The following is a 22,110-nucleotide window of genomic DNA, read 5'->3' as shown; positions in this document are numbered from 1 at the left end:
AATGGGTGGCGCATTATGAATCCTAAAATACCTGTTGAACAACTTGAGCTGTACATCAAGCAAGAATGGGAAAGAATTCCACCTGAAAAGCTTCAAAATGTGTCTCCTCAGTTCCCAAACGTTTACTGAGTGTTGTTAAAAGGAAAGGCCATGTAACACAGTGGTAAAAATACCCCTGTGCCAACTTTTTTTGCAATGTGTTGCTGCCATTAAATTCTAAGTTAATGATTATTTGCACAAAAAAAAAAAATAGTTTCTGAGTTCGATCTTTAAATATCTTGTCTTTGCAGTCTATTCAAGTGAATATAAGTTGGAAAGGATTTGCAAATCATTGTATTCTGTTTTTATTTACGAATTACACAACGTGCCAACGTCACTGGTTTTGGGTTCTGTATGATAGTTGCTGGGGGTATACACAGGGTATATCCGGTAAGTGTTGTGGTTGCTATCGACGCTAAAATTCTGGAACTAAATTGTATTAATGGAGAAAAACTAGCGTTTGATTTGTTAGTGGCTTAATGTACCTTGGACATCTCTTACTCAATGAGCTTAGCCTTGATGCGATTCAACAAGAAATAATGCATAGCCAAACCTGTGCTAGAGTCCTATGGATGGAGCTTAACATATATCCATCTTATCTTCAAGTAGACTGTAAGCAAACATAAGTATTCCAGGCAGGCCCTGCTGGTCTGCAGCTTCATTTCTTCTACTCAGTCTTCTATATCCCTTAACCCCCGCGTACAAGTATACTTGAGCTCATATCCACTGTATGCTTAAGTTCTGTGGGTCTTAAGATATTCTGTTTTTTATATCATTGGGCAACCGGAGGAAGGTCTGAAGGAGATTGTCTGGTCTCAGCAGATGTAGCCGTCCAACCTGAACAGACGGGTGGGGTTTAGTGGAGGGAGGTCCGAATGAGAGATGCGTGTGAACCTGGAGAACAAGATCATCTGACCAGGCTATCATCAGGGCTTCCATGTTTATTGCGAGAATAGCCTTGTCATTAAATCCAGAATTTAAAAACAATGTGTGTGTACTGGTAGGGATGTGAACCTTACAGCAACTCACAATTCAATTCCATTCTGATTCTTTGGGTGATTATTTGAGTCAGAATCGATTCTTGATTGAACGCAGTTTCCAATGTGAACAAATTATCGCAATGTGTTATTTAGGATATTAATTAAAATTAGGCTGTCAAATGATTAAAATGTTCGTGATTATTCGCAGTTTTGTTACTCAGACTCAAAACTAATCGCAATGAATATATTTTTTCTTTATTTATAAATTTACCCTAGACAATAATATATATTAATTTTCGAATTTTTATTTCCGTAACTGAACAATTAGTTTACCGTATTTTTCGGACTTTAAGTCGCAGTTTTTTTCATAGTTTGGCCGGGGGTGCGACTTATACTCAGGAGCGACTTATGTGTGAAATTATTAACACATTACCGTAAAATATCAAATAATATTATTTAGCTCATTCACGTAAGAGACTAGACGTATAAGATTTCATGGGATTTAGCGATTACGAGTGACAGATTGTTTGGTAAACGTATAGCATGTTCTATATGTTATAGTTATTTGAATAGTCATAGTTTTGATGCCTTCAGTGACAATCTACAATGCAAGTAGTCATGAAAATAAAGAAAACACTTTGACATGAGAAGGTGTGTCCGAACTTTTGTACCGTACGTGTATATATATATATATATATATATATATATATATATATATATATATATATATATATATATATATATATACACACACTACCGTTCAAAAGTTTGGGGTCACATTGAAATGTCCTTATTTTTGAAGGAAAAGCACTGTACTTTTCAATGAAGATAACTTTAAACTAGTCTTAACTTTAAAGAAATACACTCTATACATTGCTAATGTGGTAAATGACTATTCTAGCTGCAAATGTCTGGTTTTTGGTGCAATATCTACATAGGTGTATAGAGGCCCATTTCCAGCAACTATCACTCCAGTGTTCTAATGGTACAATGTGTTTGCTCATTGGCTCAGAAGGCTAATTGATGATTAGAAAACCCTTGTGCAATCATGTTCACACATCTGAAAACAGTTTAGCTCGTTACATAAGCTACAAAACTGACCTTCCTTTGAGCAGATTGAGTTTCTGGAGCATCACATTTGTGGGGTCAATTAAACGCTCAAAATGGCCAGAAAAAGAGAACTTTCATCTGAAACTCGACAGTCTATTCTTGTTCTTAGAAATGAAGGCTATTCCACAAAATTGTTTGGGTGACCCCAAACTTTTGAACGGTAGTGTATATAGTTATATTTTCATAAAGACGAGGAAAAACAGGCTACAACAGCAACAAACATGGCGGTAGACGCAAAGTTAAATCATGAAATGCAACCTTACCCGAGCAAAAACGACGCATATTTATCCAGGAGAGTCTTGATACCATCTTCATTGACCCAGTCACACACACAAAAGGTGTAGACCGTCATGTTTTATATATATATATATATATATATATATATATATATATATATATATATATATATATATATATATATATATATATATATATATATATATATATATATATATATATATTTATATTCTAAAATATACCGGTATTATACTTAATATCGGTATATTTCATATATATATATATATATATATATATATATATATATATATATATATATATATATATATATATATATATATATATATATATATATATATATATATATATATATATATATATACTTTCTAAAATATACCGGTATTATACTTAATACCGGTATATTTCATATATATATATATATATATATATATATATATATATATATATATATATATATATATATATATATATATATATATATATATATATATATATATATATATATATATATGTATTTTTTTCTTTTGTATTTTTTAATTTTTTTTAAAGTATTATTATTATTATTATTTATTTATTTATTTTTTTTTAAATATTCCACAGTCAACTGTCGGCTTTATTATAAGAAAATGGAAGCATTTGGGAACAACAGCAACTCAGCCACTAAGTTGTAGGCCACGTAAACTGACAGAGAGGGGTCAGCGGATGCTGAAGCGCATAGTGCAAAGAGTCTTTCGGCACAGTCAGTTGCTACAGAACTACAGTTGCTTGACCTTCCAATTAGCCCACGTACAGTATGCAGAGAGCTTCATCTAAGCCATACATCAGCAAGTCCAGTGCAAAGCGTGGGATGCAGTGGTGTAAAGCTACTGGACTCTAGAGCAGTGGAGACGCCTTCTCTGGAGTGATGAATCACACTTTTCCATCTGGCAATCTGATGGACCAGTCTGGGTTTGGAGGTTGCCAGGAGAACTATACATTTTGGACTGCATTGTGCCGAGTGTGAAATTTGGTGGAGGAGGAATTATGGTGTGGGGTTGTTTTTCAGGAGTTGGGCTTGGCCCCTTAGTTCCAGTGAAAGCTCCAGAATACCAAAATATGTTGGACAATTCCATGCTCCCAACCTTGTGGGAACAGTTTGGAGCGGGCCCCTTCCTCTTCCAACATGACTGTGCACCAGTGCCCAAAGCAAGGTCCATAAAGACACGGATGACAGAGTCTGGTGTGGGTGAACTTGACTGGCCTGCACAGAGTCCTGACCTGAACCCGATAGAACTCCTTTGGGATGAATTAGAACAGAGACTCGAGAGCCAGGCCTTCTCGACCAACATCAGCTTTTGGAAGAATGGTGGAAAAATCCTATAAACACACCCCGCAACCTTGTGGACAGCCTTCCCAGAAGAGTTGAAGCTGTAATAGCTGCGAAAGGTGGACCGACATCATATTGAACCCTATGGGTTAGGAATGCGATGGCACTTCAAGTTCATATGTGAGTCAAGGCAGGTGGCCAAATACCTTTTGGCAATATAGTGTACTTCAGTAGTAAACAATAGGGATGCAACAGTATTCGGACAATCATAAAAATATTGTGATAAATAATCGTGATCTTTTTATTTTTTTTGTCATATCGCCCAGACCCTACTAGAAAGTAGATGCCAATTAGAGCATGTTTTTGACTGTTACTGAAAAGCCTGTAAAAGGTCAGTCCTTGAGAGTGACATTAGGTGAGGTCTGTGAAATGGAAAAGTGCAGTCAGCCATTACTCTTTTCCTGTCACTGGTCCTGTGCGATAGTAGCTTGACCTACACACTATCCACTACGTCCAGAGAGCTCTGTGGAGCTGGCTTTATCTCACCACACCGCTGCACTTTTCCCCGTATTTGTTAACGAGCTTTAAGTAACCCGCCGTGACACCGGAAAACGCAATCCTTCCTCTATGCGAGTATATCATCATTTTACATTTTATGGTACAAGCTGCGCCCGAATCGTGTATGGATCGCAGTTTTTATTGCATCTGTGGTTCCATTACAATTAGAAACTTAACCAAAGACATAAAAATGTTTTTTGACAAAGCGCAATAAACATGTGATCAAAGTTTTAATGTGAGGACATTGAGGTCGTAAAACCATTACACAATTATTCTTCTATGTATTCATTAATGTTAATCCTCAAAGTAAACATAACAGGAATATGTTATGATAGGTGACCACAGGCCAGGACAGAAATATTGTTACAAAAGTTATTTTAATGAAAAAAACAACAACTTTGTTTTGTAGAAAGGTGGGTGAAATTAGGGCCGTGCTTTTTAATTGCCTTTTTTAATTAAACTATGTTGTCATTATCGGAGAGCCACACTAATTAATTGTATTGTTTATCACCAGTTCAGTCCTGGCTTTTAGACGTATTCGGGCAGAAGACTTAAAAATGAAAGACATAAAATATGGATTGAAGAGCATCATTCAAGGACAAATTCTCAATTACAGTAGTAGCGACCTGTTGAACCCGGTTTGATTTAAAATTACTGTTTAAAAAAAAAAAGATGATTTTAATGTGCAACAAAATTAATCCAAAAAACAATATAGCAGCAAGGAATTAAAAGCAGTGAGACAAAAATGTTATGATTAACACAATGAACGGAGTGAATACCATCATTCAAGGACAAATTCTCAATTACAGGGTTCAATATGATGTCGGTCCACCTTTCGCAGCTATTACAGCTTCAACTCCTCTGGGAAGGCTGTCCACAAGGTTGCGGAGTGTGTTTATAGGAATGTTCCACCATTCTTCCAAAAGCGCATTGGTGAGGTCACACACTGATGTTGGTCGAGAAGGCCTGGTTCTCGGTCTCCGTTCTAATTCATCCCAAAGGTGTTCTATCGGGTTCAGGTCAGGACTCCGTGCAGGCCAGTCAAGTTCATCCACACCAGACTCTGTCATCCATGTCTTTACGGACCTTGCTTTGTGTACTGGTGCACAGTCATGTTGGAAGAGGAAGGGGCTCGCTCCAAACTGTTCCCACAAGGTTGGGAGCATGGAATTGTCCAAAATGTTTTGGTATCCTGGAGCATTCAAAGTTCCTTTCACTGTAACTAAGGGGCCAAGCCCAACTCCTGAAAAACAACCCCACACCATAATTCCTCCTCCGTCAAATTTCACACTCGGCTCAATGCAGTCCGAAATGTACCGTTCTTCTAACCCAAACTGGTCCAACAGATTGCCAGATGGAAAAGCGTGATTCATCACTCCAGAGAAGGCGTCTCCACTGCTCTAGAGTCCAGTGGCGACATGCTTTACACCACTGCATCTGATGCTTTGCATTGGACTTGGTGATGTATGGCTTAGATGCAGCTGCACGGCCATGGAAACCCATTCCATGAAGCTCTCTGCGTACTGTACGTGGGCTAATTGGAAGGTCACATGAAGTTTGGAGCTCTGTAGCAACTGACTGTGCAGAAAGTCTGCGAACTCTTTGCACTATGCGCTTCAGCATCTACTGACACCTTTCTGTCAGTTTACGTGGCCTACCACTTTGTGGCTGAGTTGCTGTTGTTCCCAAACTCTTCCATTTCCGGGCCAAGTGATTAGGACACCTGATTCTGATCATTTGGATGGGTGGCCAAATACATTTGGCAATATAGTGTGTGTGTATATATATATATATATATATATATATATATATATATATATATATATATATATATATATATATATATATATATATATATGGAGAAGGAGGAGCAGACAACCTGGATGGACAAGCCCATACATGGCATGTACCACCGTCAGATAGAGGAAGTGGCTGATATCAAGAAATCCTACCAGTGGCTGGAAAATGCAGGACTGGCAGACAGCACAGAGGCACTAATCATGGCAGCACAAGAACAGGCCATAAGCACAAGAGCCATAGAGGCCAGGATCGACCAGCGTAGATCAGACCCAAGATGCAGACTGTGCAAAAAAGCCCCTGAGACAGTCCAGCACATAGTAGCAGGCTGTAAGACGCTCGCTGGATCAGCGTACATGGAGAGGCACAACCAAGTGGCTGGGATAGTATACAGGACATCTGCAACCAGTATAGAATAGAAGTACCCAAATCCCAATGGGCCATACCACAGAAGGTGGCTGAGAACAACAGGGCCAAGGTTCAGCTTCCAGACTGACCAACAGCTCCTGGCTAACCAACCGGACATAGAGGCGGTGGACAAAGAGCAGAAAAGGGTGGTGGTGATAGATGTGGCAATCCCAGCTGACGGCAACATCAGGAAGAAGGAAAACGAGAAACTTGAGAAGTACTAAGGGTTGAAAGAGCGGCTGGAACGGATGTGGAAGGTCAAGGCTAGTGTGGTCCCCGTGGTAGTGGGGGCGCTTGGGGCAGTAATTTCAAAACTGGGAAAGTGGCTCCAACAGATCCCAGGAACAACATTTGAAGCCTCAGTCCAGAAGAACACAGTCCTAGGAACAGCCCAGATACTGCGCAGAACCCTCAAACTCCCAGGCCTCTGGTAGAGGACCCGAGCTTGAGGATGACACAGATACCCCCCCACCAGGGTGAGAAGGAGATTTTCATATATATATATATATATATATATATTTATATACACGTTAGGTAAGGAAAAAACATGGAGGTTATTTCATCCCTACAAGCCTGTTTCCCAGGTTTCCCTGCTCTTCAGGGGATTTTATAAAATCCCCTGATTTCGCTCTACCCTGGTATTGAGCACTGTATAACGGATAAACCGCAGTAACCTTGACTATATATATATAATTAATGTGCAACAAAATTAGTCAAAAAACCAAGGTAGCAGTGCAGGCAAAAGGAAATAAAAGCACTGAGACAACAAATGTTTAATTTAACAAAATTAATGGTAGTAGGCTGAGGCAGGACGAATGAAGAAACATGTCGAACTAGAGCAGGGGTCCCCAAACTACGGCCCGCGGGCCGGATCCGGCCCCCCAGCATCCAAAATCCGGCCCACGGGAAGTCCTAAATAATAAAAAAAAAGTGTTTTAATTTTTTTTAATTATTATTTTTTTTTAATTTTTTTTTTTAAATTTTATCTTTCCTTTTTAATCCATTTTATACCGCTTGTTACTCTCGGTGTCTCCTAGCCGCTCAGGCAAATCATATTGTCTAAAAATGCATTTTTCCCATGGATAACATGACAATGTTAAATGTTGATGAACATCAATGTTAATTGATGTTAAATGACAAAACGGATACACTGTAAAAAAAAAAAAATTCTGTAAAAAAACGGTCATCTACTGGCAGCTACGGCTGCCAAACGAAAACCATAAAATTAAAGTAAAACATTGTAAACCAAATAATGATCAAAAACATCATAATTACAGAAATTTTCATTAAACCTTTTACGGGAAAAATATCGTAATAGTACATGAATTTGAAAGCCATTTAAGAAAACAGAAAATGCTATGTATAATTAATTTGGTATTTTTCTGTAAAAAAAAAAAGGAAATATACATAGTTTGTCATTACTGGCATATTACTTAAAATAACAGGCGGATTGTTTATTTACAGATAATGTCTTCAATTCTACAGTTTTATAAACTATTTAAAAAAAATAGATAAATTACAGTAGAAATTTAGAGTAAATTAACCATAAAAATAGGATTTTTTTTACAGTATATATATATATATATATATATATATATATATATATATATATATATATATATATATATATATATATATATATATATATATATATATATATATATATATATATATACACACACACTACCGTTCAAAAGTTTGGGGTCACATTGAAATGTCCTTATTTTTTAAGGAAAAGCACTGTACTTTTCAATGAAGATAACTTTAAACTAGTCTTAACTTTAAAGAAATATACTCTATACATTGCTAATGTGGTAAATGACTATTCTAGCTGCAAATGTCTGTTTTTTGGTGCAATATCTACATAGGTGTATAGAGGCCCATTTCCAGCAACTATCACTCCAGTGTTCTAATGGTACAATGTGTTTGCTCATTGGCTCAGAAGGCTAATTGATGATTAGAAAACCCTTGTGCAATCATGTCCACACATCTGAAAACAGTTTAGCTCGTTGCAGAAGCTACAAAACTGACCTTCCTTTGAGCAGATTGAGTTTCTGGAGCATCACATTTGTGGGGTCAATTTAACGCTCAAAATGGCCAGAAAAAAAGAACTTTTATCTGAAACTCGACAGTCTATTCTTGTTCTTAGAAATGAAGGCTATTCCACAAAATTGTTTGGGTGACCCCAAACTTTTGAACGGTAGTGTATATACAGCCCGGCCCCCGGCCAAATTTTTTTTAACCCAATGTGGCCCCCGAGTCAAAAAGTTTGGGGACCCCTGAACTAGAGAAACAACAGAACAACTAATAAACTGTAAAAGCTGAAAAAAAGAAGAATCCGAATGCAGAGCCAGGAATTGGGACACGTCATGCAGGGACACAAGGGAGAATACAAACAATGATCTGCTGTAGTCACGTGGCTTAAAGGCGAGATGGTTCCTAAGTTTTATTCGCAGTTCATAATCATATTCTTAGACCAGGACGTGTTTGTATGTGGATTCTAATATGAACTGTGTGCATACATTCTGACATTATGACTTCAAACACCATTGTAATTGAAGTCATGAGGTCATACAGTCATTATAAATGAATCTAGGTGTGATGCTCGTATGTTGGCTGACGGCGTGACCCCAACACGCAGAGACAGGTAGACGATGTGCAGGGAAGAAGTCAGGAAATCAACAGAAAGTTGCACTAGCGCGGTACAAAAGCAGGGAACCGTGAGTGGAAAAAACACAAGACAAGGTAATGCAAAACAACAAAGCAGTGAGCAGGAAACTGTACGCAGCGATATGCAATGAACCGGCGACATCTGTGAGGCGACGCTGGCATATGAAACCTCCTGATTCATTCACAGGCAGGTGAGTCTCCTAATTACTAACATGCGGGGGCAGGTGTGCAGATCACAACTCACGCCAGATGTAAAGTGGCTGAAAAGGAAGCGGGGAAGTGGAATGGAGAAAGGAAAAAAAGAGTGCTGGACAGGAATTAATAGCAAAACATGGGAAAACAACACAAACAAGTCCAACTTGTCATGACGCTTGGGACACTGTGCAGTAAAATGACTTCAATTCGATTTCAACCACAACAAGGTTTTTGAATAAATGTGAAGTAAAGTACAGGAATAATTATTTCAGATTAATCGTGATTCGTATTTGTAAGGATTCTTAATCGATTAAAACGTTTTCCTTTTTTTTTCCAATCCGTCCTGTCCAGCCTTTCAGGCAGCAGGCTTTCTGCTCCGCCGCTCCCAGTCTGTGGAACGCTCTCCCTGACCACCTGAGGGCACCACAGACTGTGGAGGCTTTTAAAAAAGGCTTAAAAACCCTTCTTTTTTTTTAAAAGCCTTTTTTTTAGATATATGCATACTAGTTTTAGCTATTTTGCTGTTCTAGTTTTTATTTTTATTTTTTTTAATACACTGTAGCACTTTGAGGTTGTTTACTCAATGTAAAGTGCTTTTTACAAATAAAAAATCTATTATTATTATTATTATTATTGTCAAATCAAATTGTGGGGCGTCCAACGATTCACAGCCCTAGTAATAATACATACAGTATGTACGATAACCACTTTTGAATGTGGGCACTTTGAATGCTTGGAATCATAAGGTGTGGATTTAGTACATGGTTTAACCCTTGTGTGGTGTTTGGGTCTGTCGGACCCGTTTTCATTTTTTTATTAAAAGAAAAATGATACAATTAATTAATTTTTCAAACTGAGACTCACTGACTTTGGCTCATTTTCTGTGAAGAACATATATCAGAATACATATTTAATGACCACACACCATACACCCCCCCTACACATTTCCATTACGTATGAGATGTCCGGGTCCACTGGACAAGGCCTAGACAGGAGGAGGACAGAGTGTCGGTACACAGAACATCAGAGGGTCAAATGTGTGAGAAAATGAGAGCAGACAATGTTAACAAACAATGTTGCAACCTTGTGTGGGAACCGCAGGTGCAGAAACACAAAAGAAGAATCCCTGTGGGATGCAGAAACTGGCAGAGAAATTGTCCGTGCAACGTTCATATTGTTGTTACTCAGCCAGCGTTTGTGGGTCTGATGGACCCGTTGCATTTTGTGGCTTTTAATGCCTCACAATCAAATACTTTTATGTTAAAATACCGAACAGATGTTTATCTTATCCCAATAAACATCTGTTCAATATGAACATTACACAAGCGTTAAAGGGCTCAACTTGGACACAGTATGGGGTTTAAAGGAGAAAACAAGAGTATACTTTTAAAACAAGATTTAAAATTATAGCCCGACTTCATACTGTTGCAAATTGACATTACCGTATTCTCCGGACCATAGGGCGTACTGGATTATAAGGCGCACTGCCGATGAATGGTCATTTTTAAAAATATTTTTTCATATATAAGGCACACTGGATTATAGGGCGCATTAAAGGAGTCATATTATTATTAATTTTTTTCTAAATTGAAAACACTTCTTTGGTCAAAATGTTTGATAGATGATGTTTAACAGTCATATTATGATTTTTTTCTAAATGTAAAACTTTTCCTTGTGGTCTACATAACATGTAATGGTGGTTCTTTGGTCAAAATGTTGCATAGATTATGTTCTACAGATCATCTTCAAGCCGCTTTCTGACAGTCGCTTCCGAATGCGCTGTTTTGTGGGCGGTCTTATTTACGTGGCTCACCTTCGACAGCGTTTTCTCCCCGTCATCTTTGTTGTAGCGGTGTAGCGTGCAAGGACGGGAGTGGAAGAAGTGTCAAAAGATGGAGCTAACTGTTTTAAAGACATTCATACTTTACTTCAATCAATAACGGAGCAGCATCTCCTCATCTGTGGCTCACTAGTGCAACAACAACGCCGGAAAACTCTTTAATAACTAAAGTTCCTTAGGTGAATAATGTAAACTCACTAAACCGGTATGTTTTAGCGCTTTCATGGCGAGTTTACTGACAGATATAAGTAAGAACTTTACACTACTTTATATTAGAAATGGCAACAGCGGAGGATGAATGTCCCATAACAAGAAGATAGAGAAAAAGAAGAAGCTTATAGACTACGGTGTCGGCACGGACTACAAAGGCGGACTCGCACAATTTTTCAGGATTCATGCAGATCCCAAATACAGATCAGCAGGTACCAGAAGGTAAGAAAAGTAGCTTTTGCATAATATTGTGAAACAAAATGCCAGATAAAAGGTCTTATCTTATACACACACCATAATAATACTCGTATGTTGAAGCACATCAAGCGGTGCGGCTTCATAGCTTACCAAAGTCGTACTAAAACATTTTGATAGATTTTTGAGCGCTGTGTGTAATGTTCTATATTTTCAATGGAACATATCAAATGTGGGTGTTGTTTACTTGAGTCATATTGCCATCATAATGCAGTCTACACATATCTCTTATGTTTGACTGCCATCTACTGGTCACACTTATCATTACACCATGTACCAAATAAAATTGCTTCGAGGTCGGTAAACAAAACCACAATTAATCCGTACATTAGGCGTTATAAGGCACACTGTCGAGTTTTGAAGAAAAAAAAAAGATTTTAGGTGCGCCTTATAGTCCGGAAAATACGGTATATTTGTCTATACCGGGGGTCGGCAACCCGCGGCTCTAGAGCCGCATGCGGCTCTTTAGCGCCGCCCTAGTGGCTCTCTGGAGATTTTTCAAAAATGTATGAAGGATGGAAAAAGATGAGGGGAAAAAAGGTATTTTTTTGTTTTAGTATGGTTTCTGTAGGAGGACAAACATGACACAAACCCCCTAATTGTTATAAATCACACTGTTTATATTAAATAAGCTTCACTCATTCGAGTATTTGGCGAGCGCCGTTTTGTCCTACTTATTTTGGCGGTCCTTGAACTCACCGTATAGTTTGTTTACATGTATAAATTTCTCCGACCTTCTAGGACGTGTTTTATGCCACTTCTTTTTCTGTCTCATTTTGTCCACCACACTTTTAACGTCGTGCGTGAGTGCACAAAGGTGAGTTTTGTTGATGTTATTGACTTGTGTGGAGTGCTAATCAGACATATTTAGTCACTGCATGACTGCAAGCTAATCGATGCTAACATGCTATTTAGGCTAGCGATATGTACATATTGCATCATTATGCCTCATTTGTAGCTATATTTGAGCTCATTTAGTTTCCTTTAAGTCCTCTTAATTAAATTTATATCTCATGACACATGTAATATGGCTTTTAATTTTTTGCGGCTCCAGACAGATTTTTTTTTGTATTTTTGGTCCAATATGGCTCTTTCAACATTTTGGGTTGCCGACCCCTGGTCTATACCTTTAAAGGCCTACCTTGTAACTTCCAGTTTGTTTTTTTTGTGTTTAATTCTAGCTCCTCCTCAACTCATTGAGAAACCTCAAGATGTCCAGAAGCTCATTGATGACTCGTTGGTGTGGGAATGTAAAGCTACAGGGAAGCCGAAACCCTCCTACAGGTGGATGAAAAATGGAGAGAACCTGGAGCCTGCAGAGGTGAGTTCCCCTAAACACTATTAGACTGTACACTAATGAAGGGGTTTGGTGAAAAGCATTATTTACAATATGCCGCGATATAGACTCAGTTGGTAGCGTGGCCGTGCCAGTTCCAGTGCCACTCCCACTGGTGTATGTATGAATGTGAATACATGTTTGGTGGTGGTCATAGGTGCAGTCTGATTACTGTTTTGCACACTCTTGGCATTCTCTCGATGAGCTTCAAGCACACCTGTGAAGTGAGAACCATTTCAGGTGACTACCTCTTGAAGCTCATCGAGAGAATGCCAAGAGTGTGCAAAGCTGTAATCAGAGCAAAGGGTGGCTATTTTGAAGAAACTAGAATACAAAACATGTTTTTAGTTATTTCACCTTTTTTTTGTTAAGTACATAACTCCACATGTGTTCATTCATGGTTTTGATGCCTTCAGTGACAATCTACAATGTAAATAGTCATGAAAATAAAGAAACGCATTGAATGAGGAGAAGGTGTGTCTAAATGTTTGGCCTGTACTGTTATCATGGTATAGATTTTAGGTCAGGGGTGTCAAACTCATTTTAGATGGGGGGCCCACATGGAGAAAAATCTACTCCCAAGTGGGCCGGACTGGTAAAATCACGACACGATAACTTAAAAATAAAGACAATTTCAGATTGTTTTCTTTGTTTAAAAATAGAACAAGCACATTCTGAAAATGTACAAATCATAATGTTGTTGTTTTTAAATATAATTTGTTTGTTATTTATATTTTCTGAATAAATTATGTGATAATGTTTATCAGTCAACTCATTGGTGTTAATTTTCGATCAAGATTAAAAAAAAATTGTTATGGTTACTAAGGGGAGGTGACGGCGACAGACACTAGATGGCAGTAAGGTTCACTAATTTATTAACAGTACCCCCCTCCTTATGGACAGCTTCCAGATGTCCTACTGGTCGTACCACAAACAAAAACACATGAACAAAAGTCAAGGGTGGGCGGAGGGGTGAACTGGTGGTGGGTCGCCGGCCCAAATGTCCCCGAATCCACCGGGGACGGGTCTGGTGGTGGCGGCGAGTAGAATGCCGCTGAGGCCGGCGAGGCGGGCGACCAAGGTACGGCCACCATCTTGGCCGTCGGAAAGGCGGACGCGAGTGGCGCCATGGTGCGTCTCGCCGGAGACGAGGAGGTGACATCGGAGGCAAAGAGGATGACGTCATCGGCGGCGTGGAAGCGACAGACATCGGCGGCGAGGAAGCGGCAGATGTCATCGGCGACGTGGAAGCGGCAGACGTCATCGGCGGGGCAGGCGAGGAAGACGTCATCGGCAATGCAGGCATGGAAGCAGCAGGCGTTGTCGGCGCCGGAGACGAGGACAGCTGAGGATCAGGCCGAGGTGCTGAGGTCGACACTGCAGGCCGAGGGGCAGAGGTTGACACTGCAGGCCGAGGGGCAGAGGTCGAGGCCAGCCTGGAAGCTGGTGGAGACGCAGGAGTCAGCCTGGAAGCTGGTGCTAGCTCGGAGGCTAGTTTGGGGACAGGTGCTAGCTCGGAGGCTAGTTCGGGGACAGGTGCTAGCTCGGAGGCTAGCTCGGGGTCAGGTGCTAGCTCGGCCGCTAGCTCGGGGTCAGGTGCTAGCTCGGACGCTAGCTCGGGGTCAGGTGCTAGCTCGGACGCTAGCTCGGGGCCAGGTGCTAGCTCGGACGCTAGCTCGGGGTCAGATGCTAGCTCGGACGCTAGCTCGGGGTCAGGTGCTAGCTCGGACGCTAGCTCGGGGACAGGTGCTAGCTCGGACGCTAGCTCGGGGACAGGGGCTAGCTCGGTGACTGGTGGCTGCGGCTGAGAAAAGCAGAAGACAGGGGGTATTTGTCTGGCCTGTCTGGGTGCAGCTGTGCTACCACATCAGCACAGCCACCAGTGCTAAAATGGAAGAGACTAGTACAACCCCCCCCCCCCCCCCCCCTCCGAACGCGGATGCCAGACGCTTCCAGCTGACTGAGGGACAGTCACTAAGGGTGGGAGGTGGGCGGCTAGGCGGCGGGTAAATTCTTCTATCCCTACAGCACTGCTAAACAGTTCAAGATTTTTCTGAGGTGGGCTAGAAAAATTGTCCAGGGTGGATTGAAAAGAAAAAGACATAATGAGAGGGGCAAAAAGAAAGGAGGAAGAAAAAGAAAAAAAAAAGTCACTGGGGCGGAGCTAAAGTCACTGGGAGAGGGGCTAAAGTCACTGGGGGCGGGGCTAAGGAAGTGTGCCGTCAGGTCTCTAATCAATTGGCCGGAGTATACTGTTATGGTTACTAAGGGGAGGTGACGGCGACAGAGACTAGATGGCAGTAAGGTTCACTAATTTATTATATATATATATATATATATATATATATATATATATATATATATATATATATATATATATATATATATATATATATATATATATATATATATATATATGGAGCGCACAGACGGATGAGAGGCGTTGGCAGGAGCCTGAGCCGTAACAAAAATATCTAAATTAAATTGCAGGATGTTATTTATGTAGTTTGATCATTTTCCTAGACTGGTGCACTAACATCATGTGGTTTATTTTGTACATATGTAGCATCATATACAAAGATACAAAGAATTGCTATTGCGACATCCAGTGGACACATTTAGAACAGCTGTTTCTTTCATTCAAAAATGTCAGGTTAATTTTTATTGGGGACGGCGTGGCGCTGTTGGGAGAGTGGCCGTGCCAGCAACCTGAGGGTTCCTGGTTCAATCCCCACCTTCTGCCAACCTCGTCACGTCCGTTGTGTCCTTGAGCAAGACATTTCACCCTTGCTGGGTCGTGGTTAGGACCTTGCATGGCAGCTCCCACCATCTGTGTGTGTGAATGGGTGTTACGTTCCACGTAGTGGTGGTATGTTTTGTTCATTTCTTTGACAGCACCTGTATTCCCAAGCTAGGCCAGTGTTGTGTCTTGTTGTAACTCCCCTCCCCCATGGTTACTTTTCAATAACACTAGTTTTTGTTTTCAATTATTGGCTTCGGTGTCTTTAATTTACAACTCATTTGGTTTATACACTTTTATGTTGCATTCCCCTACGATCCCTAGACTCTGAGCCATCTGGGAACGTAACATAAATTGGGGGCTCGTCCGGGATTTTCTTGAATCTGAATTGCCTGTGGTTTGTTTGGCGTGCTTGTGTGTGCGATAGACCACAATGGCACGAGTATTTGAATTAGATGAGTTTATTTGTAAAAGTTTATTTGTAATAGTGTCAAAGCGCTTTGAGTACCTTGAAAGTACAACCCATTTACCATTTAGAAAACTCATCCTAACCTGACTCTCACCAGACCCTTGTAGTTCGCTGAGCTCCACACAAGGATCTGGGCTCGAGGGCATTGCAAACTCCTTCAAGATAGCAAAAAATAATGAATCAATCAGGATCGTTGGGCGGGATTTCATAGATGTGAGGTAGCGCCGAAGCAAGTGTCTGATTCAAACAACAATGACGGCACGGAGCGAGGAGTCGTGTGCTGACATTGATTCTACTATTGCAACTGTTTTGTCGAATCTATTGCTGCGTTGTTTCAGTAAACGTTCTCTAACTTTTCGCTCTGTCGTTATCCAATATGTCGGCTGTTCTCTTTTGGATTTCCCAGCGTCGCTCTCATCAGCGTCACGGGTTGATTTGGATGTGAGTGGTTGAAGTAGCACTTCATTCAAGATAACGGACAAGTGGTTTATCCAATCAAATACATTTTTTTTTTTTTACAAGGCCCCGCCTTCTGAAATACATCTCCTACTGAGAAGTCCCAAATCCTTGTGCGGAGCTCAGCGAACTACAAGGATCTGGCGGGAGTCAGGTTAAACTCATCCCGCGAGACGGATAAAACCTGTTGGCGGGCCTGATCCGGCCCTCGGGCCTTACGTTTGACACCCCTGTTTTAGGCCATATCGCCCATCTCTAACGCTTAAAAAAGAACTGTAACGTTTGATGGTTCGGACTGCAATCGCATAGGGCAGTGTTTTTCAACCACTGTGAGATACAGTCTGGTGTGCCGTGGGAGATTATCTCATTTCACATATTTGGGTTAAAAACATTTTTTGCAAACCAGTAATTATAGTCTGCAAATTATGTGTTGTTGTTGTTGAGTGTCGGTGCTGTCTAGAGCTCGGCAGAGTAACCGTGTAATACTCTTCCATATCAATAGGTGGCAGCTGGTAGCTAATTGCTTTGTAAATGCAGATAAAAAGGTGTCTTATGCTTAAACTAAAAATAAACAAAAGGTGAGTGCCCTTAAGAAAAGGCATTGAAGCTTAGGGAAGGCTATGCGGAACGAAACTAAAACTGAACTGGCTACAAAGTAAACAAAAACAGAATGCTGGACGACAGCAAAGACTTACTGCGGAGCAAAGACAATGTACATCCGAACATGACATGACAATCACATTGTCCCCACAAAGAAGAATAAAAACAACTGAAATATTCTTGATTGCTAAAACAAAGTAGATGCGGGAAGACATGAAACTGCTACAGGAAAATAACAAAAAAACAGAAAACGCCAGCAAAATAGGAGCGCAAGACAAGACCAAAAACCCTACACACAGGAAAACAGCAATAAACTCAAAATAAGTCATGGCGTGATGTGACCGGTGGTGACAGTACACCTACTTTGAGACAAGAGCTATATTGATGCATGCTTGGTTATGGTTTAAAGCAGACCTGGGCAGATTGAGGCCCGGGGGCCACATGCGGCTCGTTGAGCTTTTCAATCTGGCCCGCCGGACATTCCCAAATATTTTTTTTAGATCTTTAAGATGGATAGTGTAGCTGCTATTATGATGTGCAGTCATGTTTTCTAATGACCGTAAGTCTTCAACTATACAAAGTATTCCAATGGTTGGAATATGCGCTTATGGATGATATACTAGTTACTATGGTCATCTAATTAGTTACTATGGTCATCTAATTAGTTACTATGGTTATCTTCGTCACAGCAGCTCAGACGAGGCACCAAGCAGTGTGGGCGGGAAGCGTTTCTACAGACGCGGAAGGAGATGTTCACAACAAAGTTCTAAAGCTTAGTGATATATAGAATAGAATAGAATAGAAAGTACTTTATTGATCCCTGGGGGAAATTCAGCAAATATCAGATATATCAGATGGTAGGTGGGTTTATCTTGTACCCTTCGCGTTCATATTTCACTGTTTGTTGCGTTTCACTTGATTGTAAAATGTAAAAATTCTTTACGTTTTTTAAGGCGGTCTGTCATAACGTTTTTAAGCATTCAGTCAGACATTATTGTGAGGTTTTGTATTAGTGTTCCTAAAAATAGATATAGCGGCCCCCAGACATCTTTTTTTTTTCTCTAAATGTGGTCCCCGAGTCAAAATAATTGCCCAGGCCTGGTTTAAAGGCCTACTGAAACCCACTACTACCGACCACGCAGTCTGATAGTTTATATATCAATGATGAAATCTTAACATTATAACACATGCCAATACGACCGGGTTAACTTATAAAGTGACATTTTAAATTTGCCGCTAAACTTCCGGTTCGAAACGCCTCTGAGGATGACGTATGCGTGTGACGTAGCCCGGGGAACACGGGTATGCCTTCCACATTGAAGCCAATACGAAAAAGCTCTGTTTTCATTTCATAATTCCACAGTATTCTGGACATCTGTGTTCGTGAATCTGTTCCAATCATGTTCATTGCATTATGGAGAAGGAAGCTGAGCAAGCAAAGAAGAAAGTTGTCGGTGCGAAATGGACGTATTTTTCGAACGTAGTCAGCAACAACAGTACACAGCCGGCGCTTCTTTGTTTACATTCCCGAAAGATGCAGTCAAGATGGAAGAACTCGGATAACAGAGACTCTAACCAGGAGGACTTTTGACTTCGATACACAGACGCCTGTAGAGAACTGGGACAACACAGACTCTTACCAGGATTACTTTGATTTGGATGACAAAGACGCAGACGTGCTACTGTGAGTATGCAGCTTTGGCTTCTAAACATTTGATCGCTTGACCGTATGTGCGCAACTTTTTTTTGCGTATGTACGTAACTTTTTTTAAATATATAAGCTGTATGAACCTTGGGTTAGGTGAACGGTCTTTTGGGCTGAGTGATTGTGTGTGTTGATCAGGTGTTTGAATTGTATTGGCGTGTTCTATGGAGCTAGGAGCTAGCATAGGAGCTAGGAGCTAGCATAACAAACACGCAGGTGTTTTTATGCAGGATTAATTTGTGGCATATTAAATATAAGCCTGGTTGTGTTGTGGCTAATAGAGTATATATATGTCTTGTGTTTATTTACTGTTGTAGTCATTCCCAGCTGAATATCAGGTACCGTGAGTATGCAGCCTTGGCTGCTAAACATTTGATAGCTTGACCGTATGTGCGCGTCACGTACGTAACTTTTTAAAAATATATAAGCTTTATGAACCTTGGGTTAGGTGAACGGTCTTTTGGGCTGAGTGATTGTGTGTGTTGATCAGGTGTTTGAATTGTATTGGCGTGTTCTATGGAGCTAGGAGCTAGCAGAGGAGCTAGGAGCTAGCGTAACAAACACGCAGGTGTTTTTATGCAGGATTAATTTGTGGCATATTAAATATAAGCCTGGTTGTGTTGTGGCTAATAGAGTATATATATGTCTTGTGTTTATTTACTGTTGTAGTCATTCCCAGCTGAATATCAGGTCACCCCCGGCTCTCACAGCATCTTCCCTATCTGAATAGCTTCAACTCCCCACTAGTCCTTCACTTGCACTTTACTCATCCACAAATCTTTCATCCTCGCTCAAATTAATGGGGAAATTGTCGCTTTCTCGGTCCGAATCTCTCTCACTTCATGCGGCCATCATTGTATACAATAGGGAACTTTGCGTATATGTTCAACTGACTACGTCACGCTACTTCCGGTAGGGGCAAGCCTTTTTTTTATCAGATACCAAAAGTTGCAATCTTTATCGTCGTTGTTCTATACTAAATCCTTTCAGCAAAAATATGGCAATATCGCGAAATGATCAAGTATGACACATAGAATAGATCTGCTATCCCCGTTTAAATAAAAAAAATTCATTTCAGTAGGCCTGGTTTAAAGTCATATCCAACAATCGCGACAACAACTTTTTACTGTCGACTGAGTTTATGATTTCTGCTGGTGGTGTGCCTCCGGATTTTTTCAACGCAAAAAATGTGCCTTGGCTCAAAAAAGGTTGAAAAACACTGGCATAGGGTACATATTTATCACATTTGAAAAAAATCTGAATTGTACAGTTCACAATGACTTGAAAAAAGCATATACAAGTCACATATGGGCAACAAAAAAGAAATGTGGAATTGACCAAGAGTGTGAACATTGGTTCAGTAGAATTGGAAAATACTGTTTTGGTCCAGCACATCCCTGGCAGTTTTGTCGAACGAGGTCCCCTGAATGGAAAGCCGTGCTGTGTGCTTACACAACATGATGCTGCTTGTTCTGGCTTGACTGACTAATTACCATGCATGAGCTTCTTTCTGCATTACAGCGCAGCTCCTTCTCTGTGCCAACACATTGTTCTACGCTTGTACTCAGCAACATGTTCTTCAAGGAGCTGTAGTCGGATGATTGCAATGCATCCGTAAACAAACAAAATGGTCACGTTTTAAAAACATCCTTCAAACGCCAGTGATGGTTTACAATTTGGTTCTTGAACTAGCCAAATGCTTTTTTTTGGGTAACACTTTAGTATGGGGAACACATATCCACCATTAAATAGTTGCTTATTAACATACAAATTATTATAATAATTATATATACATTATTATTATTATATATATTATATATAAATATATATTATTATTATTATATATACAAATAATTATATATATATTATTTATATATATTTATATATGTACCTTAATGCTTTTTTTTCATCCTGCACTACCATGAGCTTATGTAACGAAATTCCGTTCTTATCTGTGCTGTAAAGTTCAAATTTGAATGACAATAAAAAGGAAGTCTAAGTCTAAGTCTAAATTAGGAACATATTGGCTCTTAATTAGTCATTATTAAGTACTTATTAATGCCTTATTCTGCATGGCCTTATTATACAACCAGTAAGCCATTAACTAAGAGTCTTCCCTCAATAACCTCAGAATTATTGCTTATTAGTAACCCCAACCCTAACCCCTAACCCAGTGTTTTTCAACCTTTTTTGAGCCAAGGCACATTTTTTGCGTTGAAAAATTTCGGAGGCACACCACCAGCAGAAATTATTAAAAAATTAAACTCAGTTGACAATAAAAAGTCGTTGTCGCAATTGTTGCATAAGACTTTAAACCATAACCGACCATGCATCACTATAGCTCTTGTCTCAAAGTAGGTGTACCGTCACCACCTGTCACATCACGCCGTGACTTATTTTGACTTTTTTGCTGTTTTCCTGTGTGTAGTGTTTTAGTTCTTGTCTTGCGCTGCCATTTTGGTGGCTTTTTCTCTATTTTTTGGTATTTACCTGTAGCAGTTTCATGTCTTCCTTTGAGCGATATTTCCCGCATCTACTTTGTTTTAGCAATCAAGACTATTTCAGTTGTTTTTATCCTTCTTGGTGGGGACATTGTTGATTGTCATGTCATGTTCGGATGTACATTGTCTTTGCTCCACAGTAAGTCTTTGCTGTCGTCCAGCATTTTGTTTTTGTGTACTTTGTAGCCAGTTCAGTTTTAGTTTCGTTCTGCTTAGCCATCCCTAAGCTTCAATGCCTTTTATTAGGGGCACTCACCTTTTGTTTATTTTTGGTTTAAGCATTAGACACCTTTTTACCTGCACACTGCCTCCCGCTGTTTCCGACATCTACAAAGCAATTAGCTACCTGCTGCCACCTACTGATATGGATGACTATTACACGGTTACTCTGCCAAGCTCTAGACAGCATCGACACTCAACAACAACACATCATTTTCAAGCTATAATTACTGGTTTGCAAAAAATATTTTGAACCCAAATAGGTGAAATTAGATAATCTCCCACGGCACACCAGACTGTATCAGTGGTTGAAAAACACTGCCCTAACCCTTATACGTTCCCCTAGAATCCAAATATCTCTAAATTAAGTCTTTGTTACTTTAATAAGCAACTAATTAATGGTGAATATATTCCCCATACTAAAGTGTTACCCTTTTTTGGCATTTGCTGGAAAAATT

At 39.9% G+C, this 22,110-nt stretch overlaps 1 protein-coding gene across 3 annotated transcripts in view; it reads left to right on the top strand.

Annotated features, from left to right (window-relative positions):
- Positions 1-22,110, top strand: part of LOC133649041 (contactin-4-like) — a 427,627-nt gene that overhangs the window by 281,747 nt on the left and 123,770 nt on the right. For all 3 annotated transcript variants that reach the window (XM_062045757.1, XM_062045746.1, XM_062045738.1), the window contains one exon: positions 12,808-12,947. In XM_062045757.1, coding sequence (XP_061901741.1) covers positions 12,808-12,947 — 140 coding nt within the window. The remainder of the gene's footprint in view (positions 1-12,807; positions 12,948-22,110) is intronic.

The sequence above is a fragment of the Entelurus aequoreus genome, linkage group LG01 (genome assembly GCF_033978785.1).
Source record: "Entelurus aequoreus isolate RoL-2023_Sb linkage group LG01, RoL_Eaeq_v1.1, whole genome shotgun sequence".
NCBI classification, from domain to species: Eukaryota; Metazoa; Chordata; class Actinopteri; order Syngnathiformes; family Syngnathidae; genus Entelurus; species Entelurus aequoreus.
Note: the sequence above shows the minus strand (reverse complement) of the source record. Positions and strands in the feature narration are given on the sequence as shown.